The sequence below is a fragment of the Bos indicus genome, chromosome 5, assembly GCF_029378745.1.
Source record: "Bos indicus isolate NIAB-ARS_2022 breed Sahiwal x Tharparkar chromosome 5, NIAB-ARS_B.indTharparkar_mat_pri_1.0, whole genome shotgun sequence".
Lineage (NCBI taxonomy): Eukaryota > Metazoa > Chordata > Mammalia > Artiodactyla > Bovidae > Bos > Bos indicus.
Genome location: NC_091764.1, coordinates 5,152,916 through 5,169,923, shown reverse-complemented (window position 1 = coordinate 5,169,923; position 17,008 = coordinate 5,152,916). Strand labels below are relative to the sequence as shown.

Below are 17,008 nucleotides of genomic sequence, written 5' to 3'. Positions count from 1 at the left end.
AATGTGAGAAATCCAACCTGTCAAATGCTTTCTCTATCTGTGCTGCAGAAAAATTTAAAAATGTATAGCAATAAGACAATTTAACCAACAAAGTATCATCTTTGTCGTGTGTAAGAACTTTTAGGTTCCTCACAGTGTAGAGTCATAGTAAGGACATCGTGACATCAGCCATGTATACTGTTGGGGTAGGTGGGAGTTAAGTCATTTTCCCAGCCTCTCAGCAGTAGAGAATCCGCCTACTAATGCAGGAGTCCTCCCCTCCCCACCGCCCCCCAACCCCCGCCCCGTCAACCCCCACGCCCCCAGCCCCTGCCATTGGATCCGTGGTTCCAGAAGATCTCTTGGAGAAGGAAACGGGTAACCCATTCCAGTATTCTTGCCTAGAAAATCCCTTGCACAGAGAAGCCTGCCGGGCTACAGTCCATGGGGTCACAAAGAGTTGGACTTGTCAGACTGAACAGGCTAGGTGAAAAACTTCAGAATTGTCGCTTAATTACTATATCTCTGCTTATAAATGCCAGGACCCTAGACAGTAATCATCAGAAACAATGACTTTGAAAACTTATTAATACTGTCCAAAAAAAAAAAAAAAAAATCAATCTTAAAGGGCTTTGCTTTAACTTCGTCTTTGTTTCAAGGATTAGAAATAATGTTAAATACCCTCCGACAAAATAGTCTCACAATAAATGGGATCTATTACTGTCACTCCTTGCTGTCAAGGCTCATATATTCTCATATCTGTACCACCTCCCAACGCCTAGCACATATTGGACAGTCATATAAATATTTCATTCGAATGAGTGAAGGAGTGATAGCACTGAGATTCAAGTTGCACTCTAGTTCAAGCTTCGAGTCTTGCTTTTCGCGTTAGACCCTGAGTGCATGAGAAAACGAAGGATAAAAACCTCCGACTTGCTGCCAGTGCTAAACTACTAATTCCCAACACGCAATAGAACTCCGTAGTTACCCGCGCCAGGTCAAAGCAGTCTCCAACTCTCCTTTCGCTACGCGGGAGTAGAGCAAAAGTTTATGCAAATACGCGGGCTCTAGCTTGCGCACGCGCAGAAACTGCGCAGAGCTCCTCCTCTGAGTTCTGTGGAACTCAATTTGAGTACGCGGATTACAGCCGGGAGGATTTACGGAGGTTTCGCTTCCGGTAGGACCGGAAGCAGCTTGAAGATGGCGTCCTCTAAGCAGAATGGGCCGACTACAGCGTCGGGGAAAAGTGAGCTTCGTAGCCCGAAGCCGACGTCGGAGAACCGAGGTGAGGTTGTCTAAAAACCGAAGCCTGGAGTTTGTGGATTTTGAGTTGGTGTTTTTTTTTTTTTTTTTGCTTTCGCTGGCTAGGCACGTGTAACGCCGCCTTGGGCTTGTTCTGTGAGTTTGTGTACCTGTAATTGCCGATCTGGAGGGTTGTTGACCAGACTTGAGGACTGACCGGCCTGTATGGTGCCAGCCACGTGTTCCTAATTTATTGCTTTCCAAAGTAGAGATGTTGCTGAATGCGTGTTCTGTAAAAATATGAGGATTAAGAAATTGAGGAGGGCGCTTCAGGACTTTAAACTCGCGGCGGTGTTTGGAAATTGTTGGCAGAATGAGGAATGAGGTGGGAGAAAGTAGTGGTTATGCATATGAGTGAACGACTGGTAGTGATAATGAAGGACTAAGACAGCTGTAGTGATAGAAGGAGGTAACCGGCGTGCCCTTAGCGTCAATTTGTCAGCCATTGAAAAAATTTTGGAGCGTTTGTTGTTATTCCTATTTGTCAAGTTGCTGAAGTTATCAGCCAACCCAGCGCCTACTCTTGCAACTGCGTTCTTTTTAAATTGCTCTCTTGCTTTGCGCTCGCGCTCTTGTTTTATCCATTATCTTCAGTGTGGTAGACAGAGAAATAGCTGGGGGCCTGCTCAGCCAGACTTACTGGAAGTATTAAAAACCTCAAATTTCGATTCTATAGGCATTAGAGATTAAAAGTGTTTTGTTGTTTTAATTAAGGGTATGGCAGAGGCCGGTGCATATACAGCTTAAAGAATAACACCAACAGGTGAAAAGCAGCTCGTCAGAGCATTAAGAAGAATAGAGCATTACCAACCATATCTCCAAAACCCGCTACGTGCACCTCTCAGATCATTCTTTTACTTTAGGGACTTAAAGTAACCATTCTGAATCATGTTGAGTATTGTTTCCTTTCTTCATAATCCTTACCACCTATGCCCAAAATGTTTCAATTTTGTCCGATTTTGAATTTTACATGAATGAAAAAGGATTGTAGGTATTTTTTTCTGTCTTGCTTCTTAGACTAAACTTTGTTGTTATTCAGTTAGGGCAATAGTTGTAGCTGTAATTTATTCTTTTCGCTACTGTATGATGTTCCCTTGTATGAATACACGGTAATGTAAATTTTCATTTTAATGTTGCTGGACTTTTGGACTGTCCCCATTGTTTGTTATTATAAACATCTTCATACATTTCTCCTGGTTAATGTATTCTGGAGTTTCTTTGTTTATGTACATTACATGGGATTGGAATCTTTGTAGTGTAGGGTAGAGCATGTGCAAATAATAATATTTTCCAAAGAAGCTGTGGCACTTTATACTTCCAGAAGTAGTAGGAGCGCTAACACTGGCTGTTATCTGAATTTTAAATTTGTTGTTTTGTTAAGTATGAAATCCTATTGTGGTTTTAATTCAAACTATCCTGATTGCTAATGAAATTATACGTCTTTACACATGTTTGGGATTTATTTGTTGTTCTTTTATTGTGAAACTAAACTATCTCTTTAGCCAGGTTTTTTTCTTTTTTTTAAATTCACAACCAACGAGTTGTTTGGTAGAATCTTGGTCAGATGGGTTTTTGTGGTGATTTAGTCACTAAGTCATGTCCAACTCTTCCGACCCCACAGACTGTAGCCTGCCAGGCTCCTCTGTCCATGGGATTCTCCAGGCAAGAATACTGGAGTGGGTTGCCATTTCCTTCTCCAGGGCATCTTCCTGACGCCAGGGATCAAGATTGCAGCCATATTCTTTACCAACTGAGCTAGGAGGGAAGCCCAGATATGCATTTTAAGTAGTCAGTATTGCAGAATTTGAGGGTTTTTTTCAGGATATTGAGGAGTAAATGGTAAATGAAGACTAATTCTCTGTGACTTGAGCCCTAAATAACAAAGTGGGTGTGAGTAAAAGAAACAGAAAGCAAATATATCTGACTGGGATGGCTACAATGGACCGTGAAGACCTGCTTCTTAAACTTCAGTATGCACAAGAGTCTCCTCATGACACCATTAAGACAGATTTCTGGGCTTCATCTCAGAGGTTCACATTTAATAGGTCTGGATGGAACGCAAGAATTGCATTTCTGACAGACTCCCAATTTATGCCTGTGCTGCAGGCCCATGGATCAGACCTTTGTGTAACAGTGAGTTAAGATATAGCCGTTAGATTTAAGAGGTAAATCCAGGACCAGGAGTTTTAATAAGTGATATAGGAGACAATTTATGGCCTTAGGAGGCATTTTGCTGTAATGAGAGGAGACCTAGACTGAGGCAGCTTCATATTCCCTTACACTAGTCACTTGAACGCTTTGAATGGAATATCTTTTCTAAAGTGGAAATAATAATACCAGTTCTTCCTTTCATAGCTTTGATGAGAGTATACAGAAGGAAGTCACATGAAAGCTCTTAGGAAAACCTAAAACCCTACAGTAGTGAATATTAACTGAAAGTATACACTGGAATCAGTTTTTGAAAACTTTATGTATACACACATACAAATATATATACACATAGGCTCCACTTCAGTTGAGTCTGAAATGTTACTTTATTTAAAATAGTAGTGTAAACCAAATAGTATTTGGATCCTCAACTCTAAAATAGTGTAGTGCGGTAGAAGTTTGTGAGAACCCGCTATATGCCAGGTGTATGCCAGTAACTGAGGACCCAAGGAGCAGAGTCCCTGCCCTCAAGGAGCTTTGTCTGTGACGCGACTGGAACACACACTGCAGATAATTCTAATACAGTATGTTGATAATGACAGAGGCATGTTCTTGGGCTGTTGAATAATATAAAAAGCAGGAAAGAAGGAAATGCATGAGAGTATTGGGACACTTGTGCATGTATGCGTACAAGTGTTCAAAAATCTTCAAAAGAAGTTAAATCTGATGTGTAGATTTTTCCTCCTCTGTAGATGAATCTGAACTCCTCACTGTTCCAGATGGTTGGAAGGAGCCAGCTTTCTCCAAAGAGGACAATCCCAGAGGACTTCTGGAGGAGAGCAGTTTTGCAACTTTGTTTCCGAAATACAGAGAGGCTTACTTGAAAGAGTGCTGGCCATTGGTACAGAAAGCCTTGAATGAACATGTATGCATGTTTTATGTATTTCTCTGATATTGTTATTGCTTATATCTTTTGAGTAAGTGAATGTGTGATGATGGATTTCTATGTAAAGGTGCTAGCATAGCTGTTTAATTTGATTCATTTGGTATTTTAAACAGACTAGGTAAGCATTATCCTTACTGTTCATTTGTTCTTAGTTTTGTGAATGATTCATTTGGTATTTTAAACAGACTAGGTAAGCATTATCCTTACTGTTCATTTGTTCTTAGTTTTGTGAATAACAGATTACTCGGAAAAATTGACATGCTTTTACATTTTTAGGGGATTTAAATTTGTAGGGGTGTCTGAAACTCGTTTGGAAACTCCAGATTTCAGAATGTGTAGTCTCTGCTGTGATGGTTGCCATCAGCCTGTACGGTTTGGAGCTGAGGCATGCTCCTGGCATTGTTTAACATCTTATTGTAAATGAAAGATGATGGATGTGACCAACTTTCCTGTTTGTTGCTCCTGCCATGCTCCTAGAGCAGTGCATTTGATTTTATTTTTCAAACTGGATTGAGACCCCCTTAGAGAATCAGGAAGTGAATTTAATGGCCATAGTGAGCCTTAGGAAAAAAACATATCACATGTGGTAAGGATAAGTATCATTTTCTGAAGCTTTTGGTTTGTCTCTGTGTTTGTGTACACACTAGGTTGTGATAGAAAATCTCTTTCTCAGCTGTGGGACTGCTCTAGAGTCATTTGTGCCCACTAGGCATGAGGGTGGTTAGCACACCAGGCCGTATTTTACAGCTGTCCACATCTGGGATTAGACCCAATTTGTTTCTGTGTGTGTGTTTAAACTGATAGACACCTAACCTTATGTTTAATTGTTCATCATTCACTGTATTGAAATATTCTTGAGGTCATGCTCACAGTTAGAAAATAGCATTTTTATTTGCTTTGTTGAAGTCTGGTTCTTTTGAAAGTTAACGCACAGATTCTCTAGTTATTGCTTTTATTTTTAAACCTATGACAGTTTGTTTTTACTTTGTATTTAGCTAATGTTGTTGTTGTTTAGTCGCTCCATTGTGTCCATGGACTGTAGTCCTCCAGGCTTCTCTGTCCATGAGATTTCCCAGGCAAGAATACTGGAGTGAGTTGCCATTTCCTTCTCCTGGGGATCTTCCCACCCCAGAGATGGAACCTGCATCTCTTGCATCTCCTGTATTGATGGGCAGATTTTTCACCGCTGAGCTACCAGGGGAGAGTTTGAAAGGGAAAGTCTATTTTCACTCTAGGGAGAAGATTTTAGATTAGAGCAACATCTAGCCAGGGTAGGGAAATTATAAGCTTTACATTTTTACCTTAAGTCTTAAATATGACCTCATTTTGATTGATGTGATTTTTTAGACTGGAGGTAATATTTATTCCAAAAAGTATAAATTATCCTAAAGCCAACTATAAATGTTTTTAATTACCTGAGTCTCTTATACTCTTTGAAATGTAAACGTAATCAAGTATTCCTTATTTACATTAACTTTCCAGCTTCTTCAAGGAGAGAGTTAAACGATTTTGAGATATCTTAATGGCACAGAAATTAATAGTTAGGCTAGGATAGGCTCTGTAATCATCTAAAATTGAATTCATTTTCAGATAACTGCTGTTCGCTCTTTTTGTAGCATATTAATGCAACCCTGGACCTGATTGAGGGCAGCATGACTGTCTGTACTACCAAGAAGACATTTGATCCATATATCATCATTAGGGCCAGAGACCTAATCAAACTGTTAGCAAGGAGTGTTTCATTTGAACAGGTAAATTTAGAATTAAATTTAGACTTTGCTTTATTTGCATCAACATTAGAGACAACATATATCATTGCCACCACCACCCTCCCCCCTAAAACGTTTTCATTTTTGTGCTTAAATTTCTTGGCTTGGAAAACATTTGTACTTGTAAAGAATGTTGATGAGCTATTTTCTTTATTTTCCCAAAAGGCAATACGAATTCTTCAGGATGATGTTGCATGTGACATCATTAAAATAGGTTCTTTAGTAAGAAATAAAGAGAGATTTGTAAAAAGAAGACAACGGCTTATTGGTCCCAAAGGATCTACTTTGAAGGTACTTTTTATTAGTGAAAAAGTATGTCTTCCTCTATTGTTAGTTTTTCAGTGTACTGAAATTCAACTTTGTGCTCTTTTGATATAGGCGTTGGAACTCTTGACAAACTGTTACATTATGGTTCAGGGAAACACGGTTTCAGCCATTGGACCTTTTAGTGGCTTGAAGGAGGTGAGGTTTACGCTCTTAAATTAGTTTTAGCAGAGAATAAATGAAAGAATATGGGTATACTATAATCGTTCATTGCATAATATATTTTTTCATAATTTTAAAAAATTGTGCTTTGTTTGATTTTCATTAGTCAATTCTTCATGTAATTTGAGGGAATAGCCATTCCTGAACCTTAACGTATCATGGCCAACTTTTGGTAACTACAGAGAGATTCATTTCTGAATTAGAAGGTCTGTTCATCATTACTTCCCCTACTACAGGTTTTAAGTGGGTATTTTAAGATCTCAGTCTGTAGCAAACATTAGAAAACACATGGGTTTAAATGATTGGAGAATTGAGCAGATCTTGTTCTTTGCAGTAACAGATACAGCCAGTAGAGGTCAGGGTCAGAAAACTTCCTTTAAGATGTATTTTCTTTGAGTTTTAATATGTTAATGTTTCATGAATATTAGTTTGTCACATGTTATTAGAAAATCTACAGAGCACATACTGTTTCTGTAAGCTCCTTTTGAGGCTTTTGTTGTGTGTATCTGGCTGTGAGCTCTTACTTCCTTTTCGGGGCCTTTAATAATACGTCTTTTGGACTTCTTTCTCGTAAGTTATCATGAGATAACTCAATCTTATGAGGTAACTCAATATCTCATAAGTTGTTATGGCACAATAACAACTTAGGTGTTTTGAGTATTTCATAGTTTTGTAGAGTCTATTATTTAATTCTTACAACAGATCCTTAAGGTGGTTTTATTTCAAATGTATTACAGAATTCAAAAGCTGAAGTCAGGAGGAAAATTAAGTGACTTTCCCCTTTGAAGTCCCAGCATTTGCTCACATATTTTCTAACTCTAAATCCATCTCTCTTTCCCCTAAATTACACAGCTCCAGACTGCTGTGTTAATTCTGCGTATCACTTTTTAGCAGTAAAATTGAGAGACTTCATTGTATCCAAGTGAAGTTAACTGTTATGAAAGATCCAGAAGCCACTCAGAACAGTTGAAGGGACTACTATATTCAATTTGGTAGCCATTGCCTGGTTCATAGGTTATTTTGCAATCTGTTAATCCTCTTCTACCTAGTTCACTAAAGTCTTCATTATAAATAACTGATTCATTTTTCTTTGCAAATTTCAGGTTCGAAAAGTAGTCCTGGACACTATGAAGAATATTCATCCAATTTACAATATTAAAGTGAGTGTTCACTGTTCATTAGTATAACAGTGGTTATCGAATTGTTTTTAGCTATAGAAACTTTTCTTAAAAATAAATCTTTTATGAAAGTCTAATATACAAAACAGATAAGGCAGAACTATTTGGGTAGAGTTCAGCCCACTCAACACTATCCCAGTCCTATAGTTCCTTCCTTGAAAGCTTAGGTCTCTGAGGAGTTAGTGTGAAAGAAAGCTGTTGAAGGGGGCTCTGTAATGTAGTGATTCAGTTCTGATACAAATAAAATATGCTTCATGGAATTTGTTGTAGAGGGTACCAGTTCAGTTTTCTTAGTCTGATGAGCCCACAGACTGTATTTATAAGTGTGATCTTTTAGAATTCTGCCATTTTCTGTAAGTCTGGAATAATTCAGATTGCATTAAAACTTGTTTTGGAATTTAACACTCAAATTATAGGCCCATTGAGAGAGTATATCCCTGTATGCATAACATTCAGTAATTGTTCTTGGAGACATAACCATGGTATATGATGTTTTATGATGGATATTTGTTAAACAGTCCTTGAATTTGATGAATTTGAAAAGTCACTCTTAGATTAGGGTGAAAAAATGATTTTGGGTTTCATTGGGACATTAAAGAGAGCATGTCTTGCATCTGATGCCTACTTTGCATCCTGTGATGTTTCAGTGTCGATAAAATTCAGGTGGAGTTGGGGGAAGTGTGAAAACACTGGTTCATTGATCATGAGAAACTTTAGTTTTTTATTTCTCTATGATAATGATATTTCATGTGCTACTGAAAGCTTCCTGCTTGTAGGAAACTTCACAATTAAGCACTCTCTCTGTATAATGAAGTTGAATTTCAAGGGTTTTAATGAAAAACTTAGTCTTATTTTCATCTCTATTTTAATGATTCTGTTTCTTAATCTAAATTTCTAATGGTTTTCTGATGCTTGGTTAGTTATGCATATTTGAGATTATATGCTTTTTCTTTACAGAATTGATTTAATCTACTGAAGCGGCTAAGAGTTGTTCCTTTTAATTTTATTATTTATAGGAACATTGTTTATAATGTCTTAGGGTGAGAAACATGTCACTTCTAAAATTAAAAGTGTTTACTTTGTTCGTATATTACCATGACCCAAGACCTTAATGATTAAACGAGAGCTGGCGAAGGACTCTGAGTTAAGATCACAAAGTTGGGAAAGGTTTTTGCCACAGTTCAAGCACAAAAATGTGAATAAACGCAAGGAACCAAAGAAGAAAACTGTTAAGAAAGAGTATACACCATTCCCACCACCACAGCCAGAAAGTCAGGTCAGTATTAAATGTGGAATTTTGTTACATGAGAGGGAAACCGTTTTAATCTATTTTGTCAGAAACTTTGAGGGTATTTTAGGTGGGATTTCTGTGGGTGTTTGGGTGTGTAGAGATGCAAGAATCCGAAGGTAAGTGTAAATACACTTATTTTGAACTAACTATATGGAGGTGGGGAGTGGAAGCTTCATGTTGTGAGAGTAAAGTGACATCAAAGTGGGTGATGTTGGTTGTGTGTCTGTACCTGTAGCCACTGTGAATGTTCCACGGTTAAAAAGTGTCAGTGACGCAGCCCACAGTGCTTTCAGTTCTGCTTTGGCCTCATTCGTGTGACATGTACTATATATTTTGCTCTGGATTTGAAATCTTAACTTCTAATATCTGCTTTTTTTTTTAAGATGTGAATGCCTCTCATTCTGTCTACTGTCTTCTGGCATAATTTCTTTTCTCTCTTGCCTGTCGCTGTTTCCTTTCATACTCCCTTTTTCTGTCACACTTGTCTGACAGAACAGCCCTGAAATTTGCATCAGTCCTAAAACTTGACTTCTTTTCCCACAGTGTGGCTACTAAACATAGCTGAAGAAAGTCAGATCTTTGGATTATATCCGTTAAAAACTCCCATGTCCAGCCTCAGATGGTCTTCAGCAGTATTCTCTGGCTGCTTTGTGTCCTCTTAATTCTTTCGCCACTCTTCCACTCCCCGTAGATGACATTGCTTTTTTTCCCCTCAAATATTTGAGATTACCAGGCAAAAACTCTTTCAGCTTGCTCTTAGCTCACAATTTTTTTCCCCATCTGCATCAGTCCATTCTTTGCTTGTTCTTTGAGTTCTTTCTTCACCTGTCTGCTGGAGGATCTTTCTTCATTATTCCCTCCCTTGGGTGTATGTTGAAGTTTTTCCTTTAACCCTTTTTTTTCTTTATACTATCTTGTCTTCCCCACAGCCCTGTGTTTGCAGTTTTTCAGGGAAGGTTTGATGAAAGGTCAGAGGTAAAAAAGGGATGATGATCATCATTGTAAAAAAAAAAAAAAAAAAAATTGTGTAAGTGTTGGATCTTGAGCTCTACATTGGAAAGTAAAGTGAAGCCAGAAAGAAAGTGTTAGTTGGGGAAAAGTAGTGAGTGACCCAGGTACTAAAGCACGCTTCTGTAACATCTGGTGTGTTCCATGTAGCCCTGTCCTGTACTCACTAGTTGTCTTGTCTTCCTCTTCTCTGACTGTAAGCTTCTTGAATCAGCAGTGTCTCGATGGACTTAACTCTGCCACTTATTTGCTATGTTCAGTTGCTCAGTCGCGTCTGACTCTTTGCGACCCCATGGACTGCAGCACGCCACTCTTCCCTGTCCATCACCAATTCCCGAAGCATGCTCAAACTCGTATCCATCGAGTCAGTGATACCATTCCACCATCTCATCCTCTGTCGTCCCCTTCTCCTCCTGCCTTCAGTCTCTCTCAGCATCAGGGTCTTTCCCAATGAGTCAGTGCTTTGCATCAGGTGGCCAAAGGATTAGAGCTTCAGTTTTCGCATCAGTCCTTCCAGTGAATATTCAAGACTGATCTCCTTTAGGATGCACTGGTTGGATCTCCTAGCAGTCCAAGGGACTCTCAAGAGTCTTCTCCAACACCACAGTTCAAAAGCATCAATTCTTTAGCACTCAGCTTTCTTTATGGTCCACCTCTCACATCCATGCATGACTACTGGAAAAACCATAGCTTTGACTAGACAGACCTTTGTTGACAAAGTAATGGTTCTGCTTTTTAACATGCTGTCTAGGTTTGCCATAGCTTTTTTCCCCAAGGAGTAAGCGTCTTTTAATTTCATGGCTGCAGTCACCATCTGCAGTGATTTTGGAGCCCAAGAAAATCAAGTCTGTCACTGTTTCCCCATCTATGTGCCATGAAGTTATGGGACTGGATGCCATGATCTTAGTTTTATGAATGTTGAGTTTTAAGCCAGATTTTTCACTTCTCTCTCACTTTCATCAAGAGGCTCTTCAGTTCCTCTTCGCTTTCTGCCGTAAGCGTGGTGTCATCTGCGTGTCTGGGGTTATGTTAATTAGCATAATTTAACACATCTGTGCCCCCAGTTTCTTCGGACATAAAATGAGGATGATGATCATACCTGTCTCAAAGAATTGTCTATGAGAATTTGAGAATTGTCTGGGAGAGACTGAAGGCAGGAGGAGAAGGGGACGACAGAGGATGAGATGGTGGGATGGTATCACTGACTCGATGGATATGAGTTTGAGCATGCTTCGGGAATTGGTGATGGACAGGGAAGAGTGGCGTGATGGACAGGGAAGAGTGGCGTGCTGCAGTCCATGGGGTCGCAAAGAGTCAGACGCGACTGAGCAACTGAACATAGCAAATAAGTGGCAGAGTTAGTCATTGTAGAGAGCGTAGTAATAGTTTAGAGCGTTGCCTTAGATAGATTAGTTGTATGTTAACTATTTAATGAATGAGTTGTTACTTGCTCTAATTAGTATTTAGTCGCTGCTGCTGCTGCTGCTGCTAAGTCGCTTCAGTCGTGTCCAACTCTGTGCGACCCCATAGACGGCAGCCCATCAGGCTCCCCCGTCCCTGGGATTCTCCAGGCAAGAATATTGGAGTGGGTTGCCATTTCCTTCTTCAATGCATGAAAGTGAAAAGGGAAAGTGAAGTCGCTACATCCTGATAATTCTTGCTTTTCATTTTGTATGATGAACAAAATGAAACTTAAAAAAAAAAAAAAAAACAGGGTTTTATCTCCTTTTTTCTGTTCCTTTTATAAAGTGTTACTTTGCTCTCTTCACTCTTCTCAGGAAGCTTCAGTCATTTCTAAATCACATCCCACCTCCCTTATTCATGTTTCTTCATGTCCCAAACTCTTTCCAAGTGTCTTACCTCACTTTCCTGAGTCATTGACCTTCTACCTCCCCTAAAGCAGTCTGTTGAGTATTCCATGTACACATCACCTACTTTCCTACCTGCGAGCTTTTGTGTATGTATATTCTTGTCAGCTTAGAGTACATTTCCTTCTTTTTAGGCCACTACCTTACATAAGAGCTTCGACCCTACTGTCTTTACCTCAGGGTCATTGTGAATTTCTTAGGAATTGACTTCCCATCTACATGATTTCTGAAGTAATTGTAAATACTCATTTCAACAGATTGATAAAGAATTGGCTAGTGGTGAATACTTTTTGAAGGCAAGTCAAAAGAAGAGACAGAAAATGGAAGCAATAAAGGTAAGACTGTGTCTAGCTTGCAACATTAACTGCAAAGTGCGTGGATACTTTGGATTCTTACTTAACTGAAAACTTTGTTAATCATGTAGGCTAAACAAGCAGAAGCTCTTAGTAAGAGACAAGAGGAAAGAAACAAAGCTTTTATTCCACCTAAAGAAAAACCAGTTCACCTAAAGAAACCTAAGGAAGGTAATGCTGTTTTCTAAGTCTTGTTATGATGTTGAAGTCTGTTAGAGGAAAAGTAAACCCATAGTGAATTTGTTGAATCTCTGAGTTCATGTTAAGAAATAACCACATCTTTCATCAGTTCTCTCAGCGTTTCATTACTCACAAGTCCTCGGGACGAGGTGACTGAGATAACCCATAATTTAGTACCAGCTCGTCGGGAAGATCCCTTGGAGAAGGAAATGGCAACCCACTCCAGTATTCTTGCCTGGGGATTCCCATGGAGAGAGGAGCCTGGTAGGCTACAGTCCACAGGGTCGCAAAGAGTCGGACACAACTGAGCGACTTCACTTTCACTTTCAGTGCCTATTTGAGAGTATCCTAGATTGACAGTCACTTCCTGATCTCTGCTGTGCTAAGGAAGGACTCTTTGTTTCGAAAGATAGAAACCAGAGCAGTGAGTCCTCTATAGAAATAGAGCAGGAAGATCCCTGAGGTCTGCTGTCATGCCCCTTAAAGAGCTTATCAAATTTATACTTTCTTTACTTGTATAATCTGTGACTTAGAACTTGATGCTTATATTGTTAACATGGATTTCTCATGACCTTGGGCTAAAACACCAGCAGAATAGCAGGAATATCTTTCTTACTCAGAGGCTATTAAAAAGACACTCAGAGAAAACATTATTCCTGGCCTTGTTTTGACCTACCTTCTCTTTTACATTTTCTTTTCCACTAGTAACCCTTGTACTCTTCTGTAAAGTAACTCTCCGAAGTGGTCAGTGGCATAATGAGGGGAGGGAGGTCGCCAGTATTATAAAGTTCCAGTATTGTACATCACCTATTGGTCTAAGCCGGGTGTAATGTTACTATTTTCTTAATATATATCAGTGTTAATAACTTAAAAAATACCATATTCTACTTCTTAGATCATTGGATATATAAAAGTTAAAAATATCATAAGCATCATAATTTTTAGTCGGTCAGTTTTGTACTCTCAAGGTGTTCAAATAGTAGTTTAACCTCAGTTTAATACTGGATAAAGTGTAGCTGTTCCATTGTAGTGGAGACTTGAAGTCTGCTCTCAAGTTGCTGGGGTGTTTGTATGATGACATTTTATCTTGTGGTTCTTTATGTCCTGAATACTGTTCTTTAAATGATAAGAAAAGTTGCCATTTTTTGCTGCTGCTTTCCTCTATTTTGTTCAGACTTTTGGTGTTAGCTACATGGTTTGGTTCTGTTAGGACCTCCAGATACTCTCAGATTATTGTCTTTATTACCAAAATCTTGTTAAATGAAATAATACTAATCATTAATTGAACTAATATTTGGAAAACTAAGTTTTTTAAAGAGTACTGTAAAGTTCCAGAATATGGAAACAAATAAAAATAATAATTTCAAACAATTTAAAATTTCAACATTTTATGTTGAAAAATGTAATTTCAACATAGTTGAATCCAATAATTCATTCAGATAGTTAAAGTATAATGTCATTTTCATGTATATTCTTACTAGTCTGTTTAAGTACTTTGTTTTCTCCTAGTTTGAAAAAATTTCTAACTTTCCTTTTAGCAGGTATTTTGTATTTTATAACATGACCTTTCAATTACAATAGTACTCTAAAATTATTCATATTTATGTAATCTTTGTTTTATTTGGTAAAATCTAAGGAATTACATGTATTGTTTTTTTTAATTTATTTAGCTTCTACTGAAACTAAAATTGATGTGGCTGCCCTCAAGGAAAAGGTTAAGAAAGCAAAGAATAAGAAACTGGGAGCTCTTACAGCTGAAGAAGTTAAGCTTAAAATGGAAGCAGATGAAAAGAAAAAGAAGAAAAAGTAACACAAACTCTGAACTAAAATTTATTAAGCTATCTCCTTTTGTAAAGGATTTTGAAATACTGTAGTTGGCAACATTAGTTGCCTTATCCTGATCACTTTTTTCTGAGTTTGTGCTTAATTACAGTGTTAATATAAACAACTTTTCTTTATAAATTATTGTATCATCCATATGTTTTTTGAAAAATTTTATACTAGAGAGTGGTATATATGTGTTTATATGCATTGTATCTAATCTATTCCAGGCAGGTTTTACCTAAGCATGATTTTAGGGGTAATTTTTAAGGTTGTTTAGACTTTAAATATAATCATGTCCCAGCATTTGGTTTTGAGGAAGTGCTCTAATGTAATCTCATTTACATTTTGTTCCAAAATTAATTCATAATCCAAAAGAGCGAGGCCTTTTAAATTAATTCCCTAATTACTATTCCAGTCTGAGTCTGAGGAAGTAGTAAACCATATCAAATTCCAAGAGAAAGTGGAAAACCAGATACGTAGAGTTGGAGCAGCATGCACCAGGTTATATCGGAGTGTTTTTACTCGTGAGGGCCGGTGCAGTTTCTCAGACTCACCTAAATCTAGCTCTCTCACTTTACATATTCAGAAGCTGAGGCGTACGGCGGATAGAGCTTACTCACTGCAAGTCACAGCTGTGGCAGCTTGGAAACAGTGCTGCTTCTTAAAAAGTGGAATGTAAAGATGAGTCTTCCTATAATGCTAGGAAGATGAACCATTTCTTCTTTTGAGTAGGGGTTTGCTGCAAATCAGAAATACACTCAGTTGTTACTAAAACAAAAACAAAACACCGTGTTTGAAGGAGGATTTTTTTCCTCCCTGGATTGTATTATTTCAAAGTAAATAAATGAGGGTATTTGCCCTTGGCCCAAATGATAATTATAACACTCAGTATTAGGATTGGTGGAATAATTATGAGAAAAAGAGATGTGTATCTGTCACGTGGAAATATCGGCCAGTCTGGAAACACAGTAGAGTAGTAACCTGTGAAACAGACATGAAATACTCTCGTTAATGTTGTTACCCATAATGCAGTAACACAGCTCACATAGATCTTAAACAATTTAAGGTTTATATACATACGTGTCACTTTGTCTCGTTGTGGGTTAGCTGTAAAATCAGAAGAAAGAAAACAAAAATTAAAAGAATAGGTACTGGTGAGGCTTTTCTTTTTAAGAGCCAAGTCTCTTAATTATAACCAATGACTGTTGCTTTGGCTTTACTGCAGTGATTTTCAAAGGTTAATTATTCAAGATTTTTTTGTACTTATGGTAATAACTTGATATTTTAAAATCATCTTGTTTATATAAAACTTTTTATATACCACTACTGTAAATGGAAAGTCATTTTACATAAGCTAAAATAAATGTAATAAAAATAAGACATTGCAATTAAAAATAAGTATTAGTAGTAATCAGTGTGGTCAGTTTGTTAAAATATTTTCCTGAAAATAAGTTTCTCCCTGAGAAGAATCATCCTATAATCAGTCAGTAGTGAAGAGTGTCCTCTGATCTGTTCTAGTCTGTCATTAACTTATTAATAGGGCATTTGGCTATCAAAGGTCATAACCACTTGACATTCCAAGTAGTTATGAGGAAAAAAATCCACATCTGCCATAGCCTTCTTATACTTTTTATAAATGGTTAAACACCTTTTCTACACTGGTTCCAGGCCAGCTGCTGCTGGACTCCTGTGGTGGAATCCATAAAGCAGTCGATCCTGGACTCCTGTGGTGGAATCCATAAAGGAGCCGATCCTGGACCCCTGTGGTGTGGAATCCATAAAGGAGCCGATCCTGGACCCCTGTGGTGTGAAATCCATAAAGGAGCTGATCCTGGACCCCTGTGGTGGAATCCATAAAGGAGCCGATCCTGGACCCCTGTGGTGTGAAATCCATAAAGGAGCCGATCCTGGACCCCTGTGGTGGAATCCATAAAGGAGCCGATCCTGGACCCCTGTGGTGTGGAATCCATAAAGGAGCTGATCCTCGGCCTGCTTGTGAGCATCTCTGGCCGTCATACCTGTGACTGGGCATTGTCTGTGGTGACCTGCCATCGAAGCTTCAGCTGCTTTAACTTTTCTTGGCACTTATTTCCATGAAATCAAGGTGTGATGTGCTAGTTATATTTTTTCTTACATATATATATATTTTTTTTAAATGTTAAACCTCCAACTTTTGAATAGTGAAACAGATGCCGTCCACAACGAGCACTAGCTCAGATCAGCTTGTGTGCCATTGGTATTCCCAGTGCATTTTGCAAAACCATCCTAATTTGACCTCCGTTGGTATTTATGGAATAGTTATCTGGAAGACCACAGAGGTTTTTTTTTTCCTCCAGTGTTTGCTATAATTTGTCAGAGATGGAATCTGATAGAGAAAAGCCTTCATCCTCCAACCCTTATCCCTCTGCAAGTTCGCTTGTGTTTTCCTTTGTCTTTCTTAAGAGGCCAGGGGTTTTTCATTATTGTTGGAGTGCAGTCTTAAATTTCTGAATTTTATCCCACAAGATTAGAGACCATTTCAAGCTAGATCTCCAAGATCAAAAGCTAAAAGTCCACAAGTTTTCTCCTTGTTATTGTTCTGGTGCTGTTGTTACTAATTGTCTAGATTTTAAAAAATATCGCTCAGTCGTGTCTGACTCTTTGCAACCCAATCACAGCACGCCTTTCAAAATATGA

General features: G+C 38.3%; 2 protein-coding genes across 4 annotated transcripts in view; one reads left to right on the top strand and one right to left on the bottom strand.

The window, feature by feature from the left end:
* Positions 1–1,116: 1,116 nt before the first annotated feature.
* On the top strand, positions 1,117–15,730 carry KRR1 (KRR1 small subunit processome component homolog). The gene is made up of 10 exons (XM_019960196.2): positions 1,117–1,264; positions 4,182–4,354; positions 5,992–6,126; positions 6,310–6,435; positions 6,523–6,606; positions 7,734–7,790; positions 8,914–9,084; positions 12,233–12,310; positions 12,400–12,499; positions 14,179–15,730. The coding sequence occupies exons 1-10, from the start codon at positions 1,180–1,182 to the stop codon at positions 14,316–14,318; spliced, it is 1,149 nt and encodes a 382-aa protein (XP_019815755.1). The 5' UTR covers positions 1,117–1,179; the 3' UTR covers positions 14,319–15,730.
* Positions 15,125–17,008, bottom strand: part of GLIPR1 (GLI pathogenesis related 1) — a 69,351-nt gene continuing 67,467 nt past the window's right edge. For 2 of the 3 annotated variants that reach the window (XM_019960198.2, XM_019960197.2), the window contains exon 6: positions 15,125–15,439. In XM_019960198.2, the coding sequence (XP_019815757.1) occupies positions 15,159–15,439 (281 nt within the window). In that variant the 3' untranslated portion in view covers positions 15,125–15,158. The remainder of the gene's footprint in view (positions 15,440–17,008) is intronic. The other variant, XM_019960199.2, reaches the window with a different exon arrangement.

Bases quoted from the DNA above. Each gene is read 5' to 3' on its own strand.
- KRR1 (XM_019960196.2), top strand. From the start codon at position 1,180: ATGGCGTCCTCTAAGCAGAATGGGCCGACTACAGCGTCGGGGAAAAGT. The intron at 6,607-7,733 runs GTGAGGTTTACG...TGCAAATTTCAG, and splicing joins CTTTTAGTGGCTTGAAGGAG to GTTCGAAAAGTAGTCCTGGA. The intron at 12,311-12,399 runs GTAAGACTGTGT...TTAATCATGTAG, and splicing joins AGAAAATGGAAGCAATAAAG to GCTAAACAAGCAGAAGCTCT.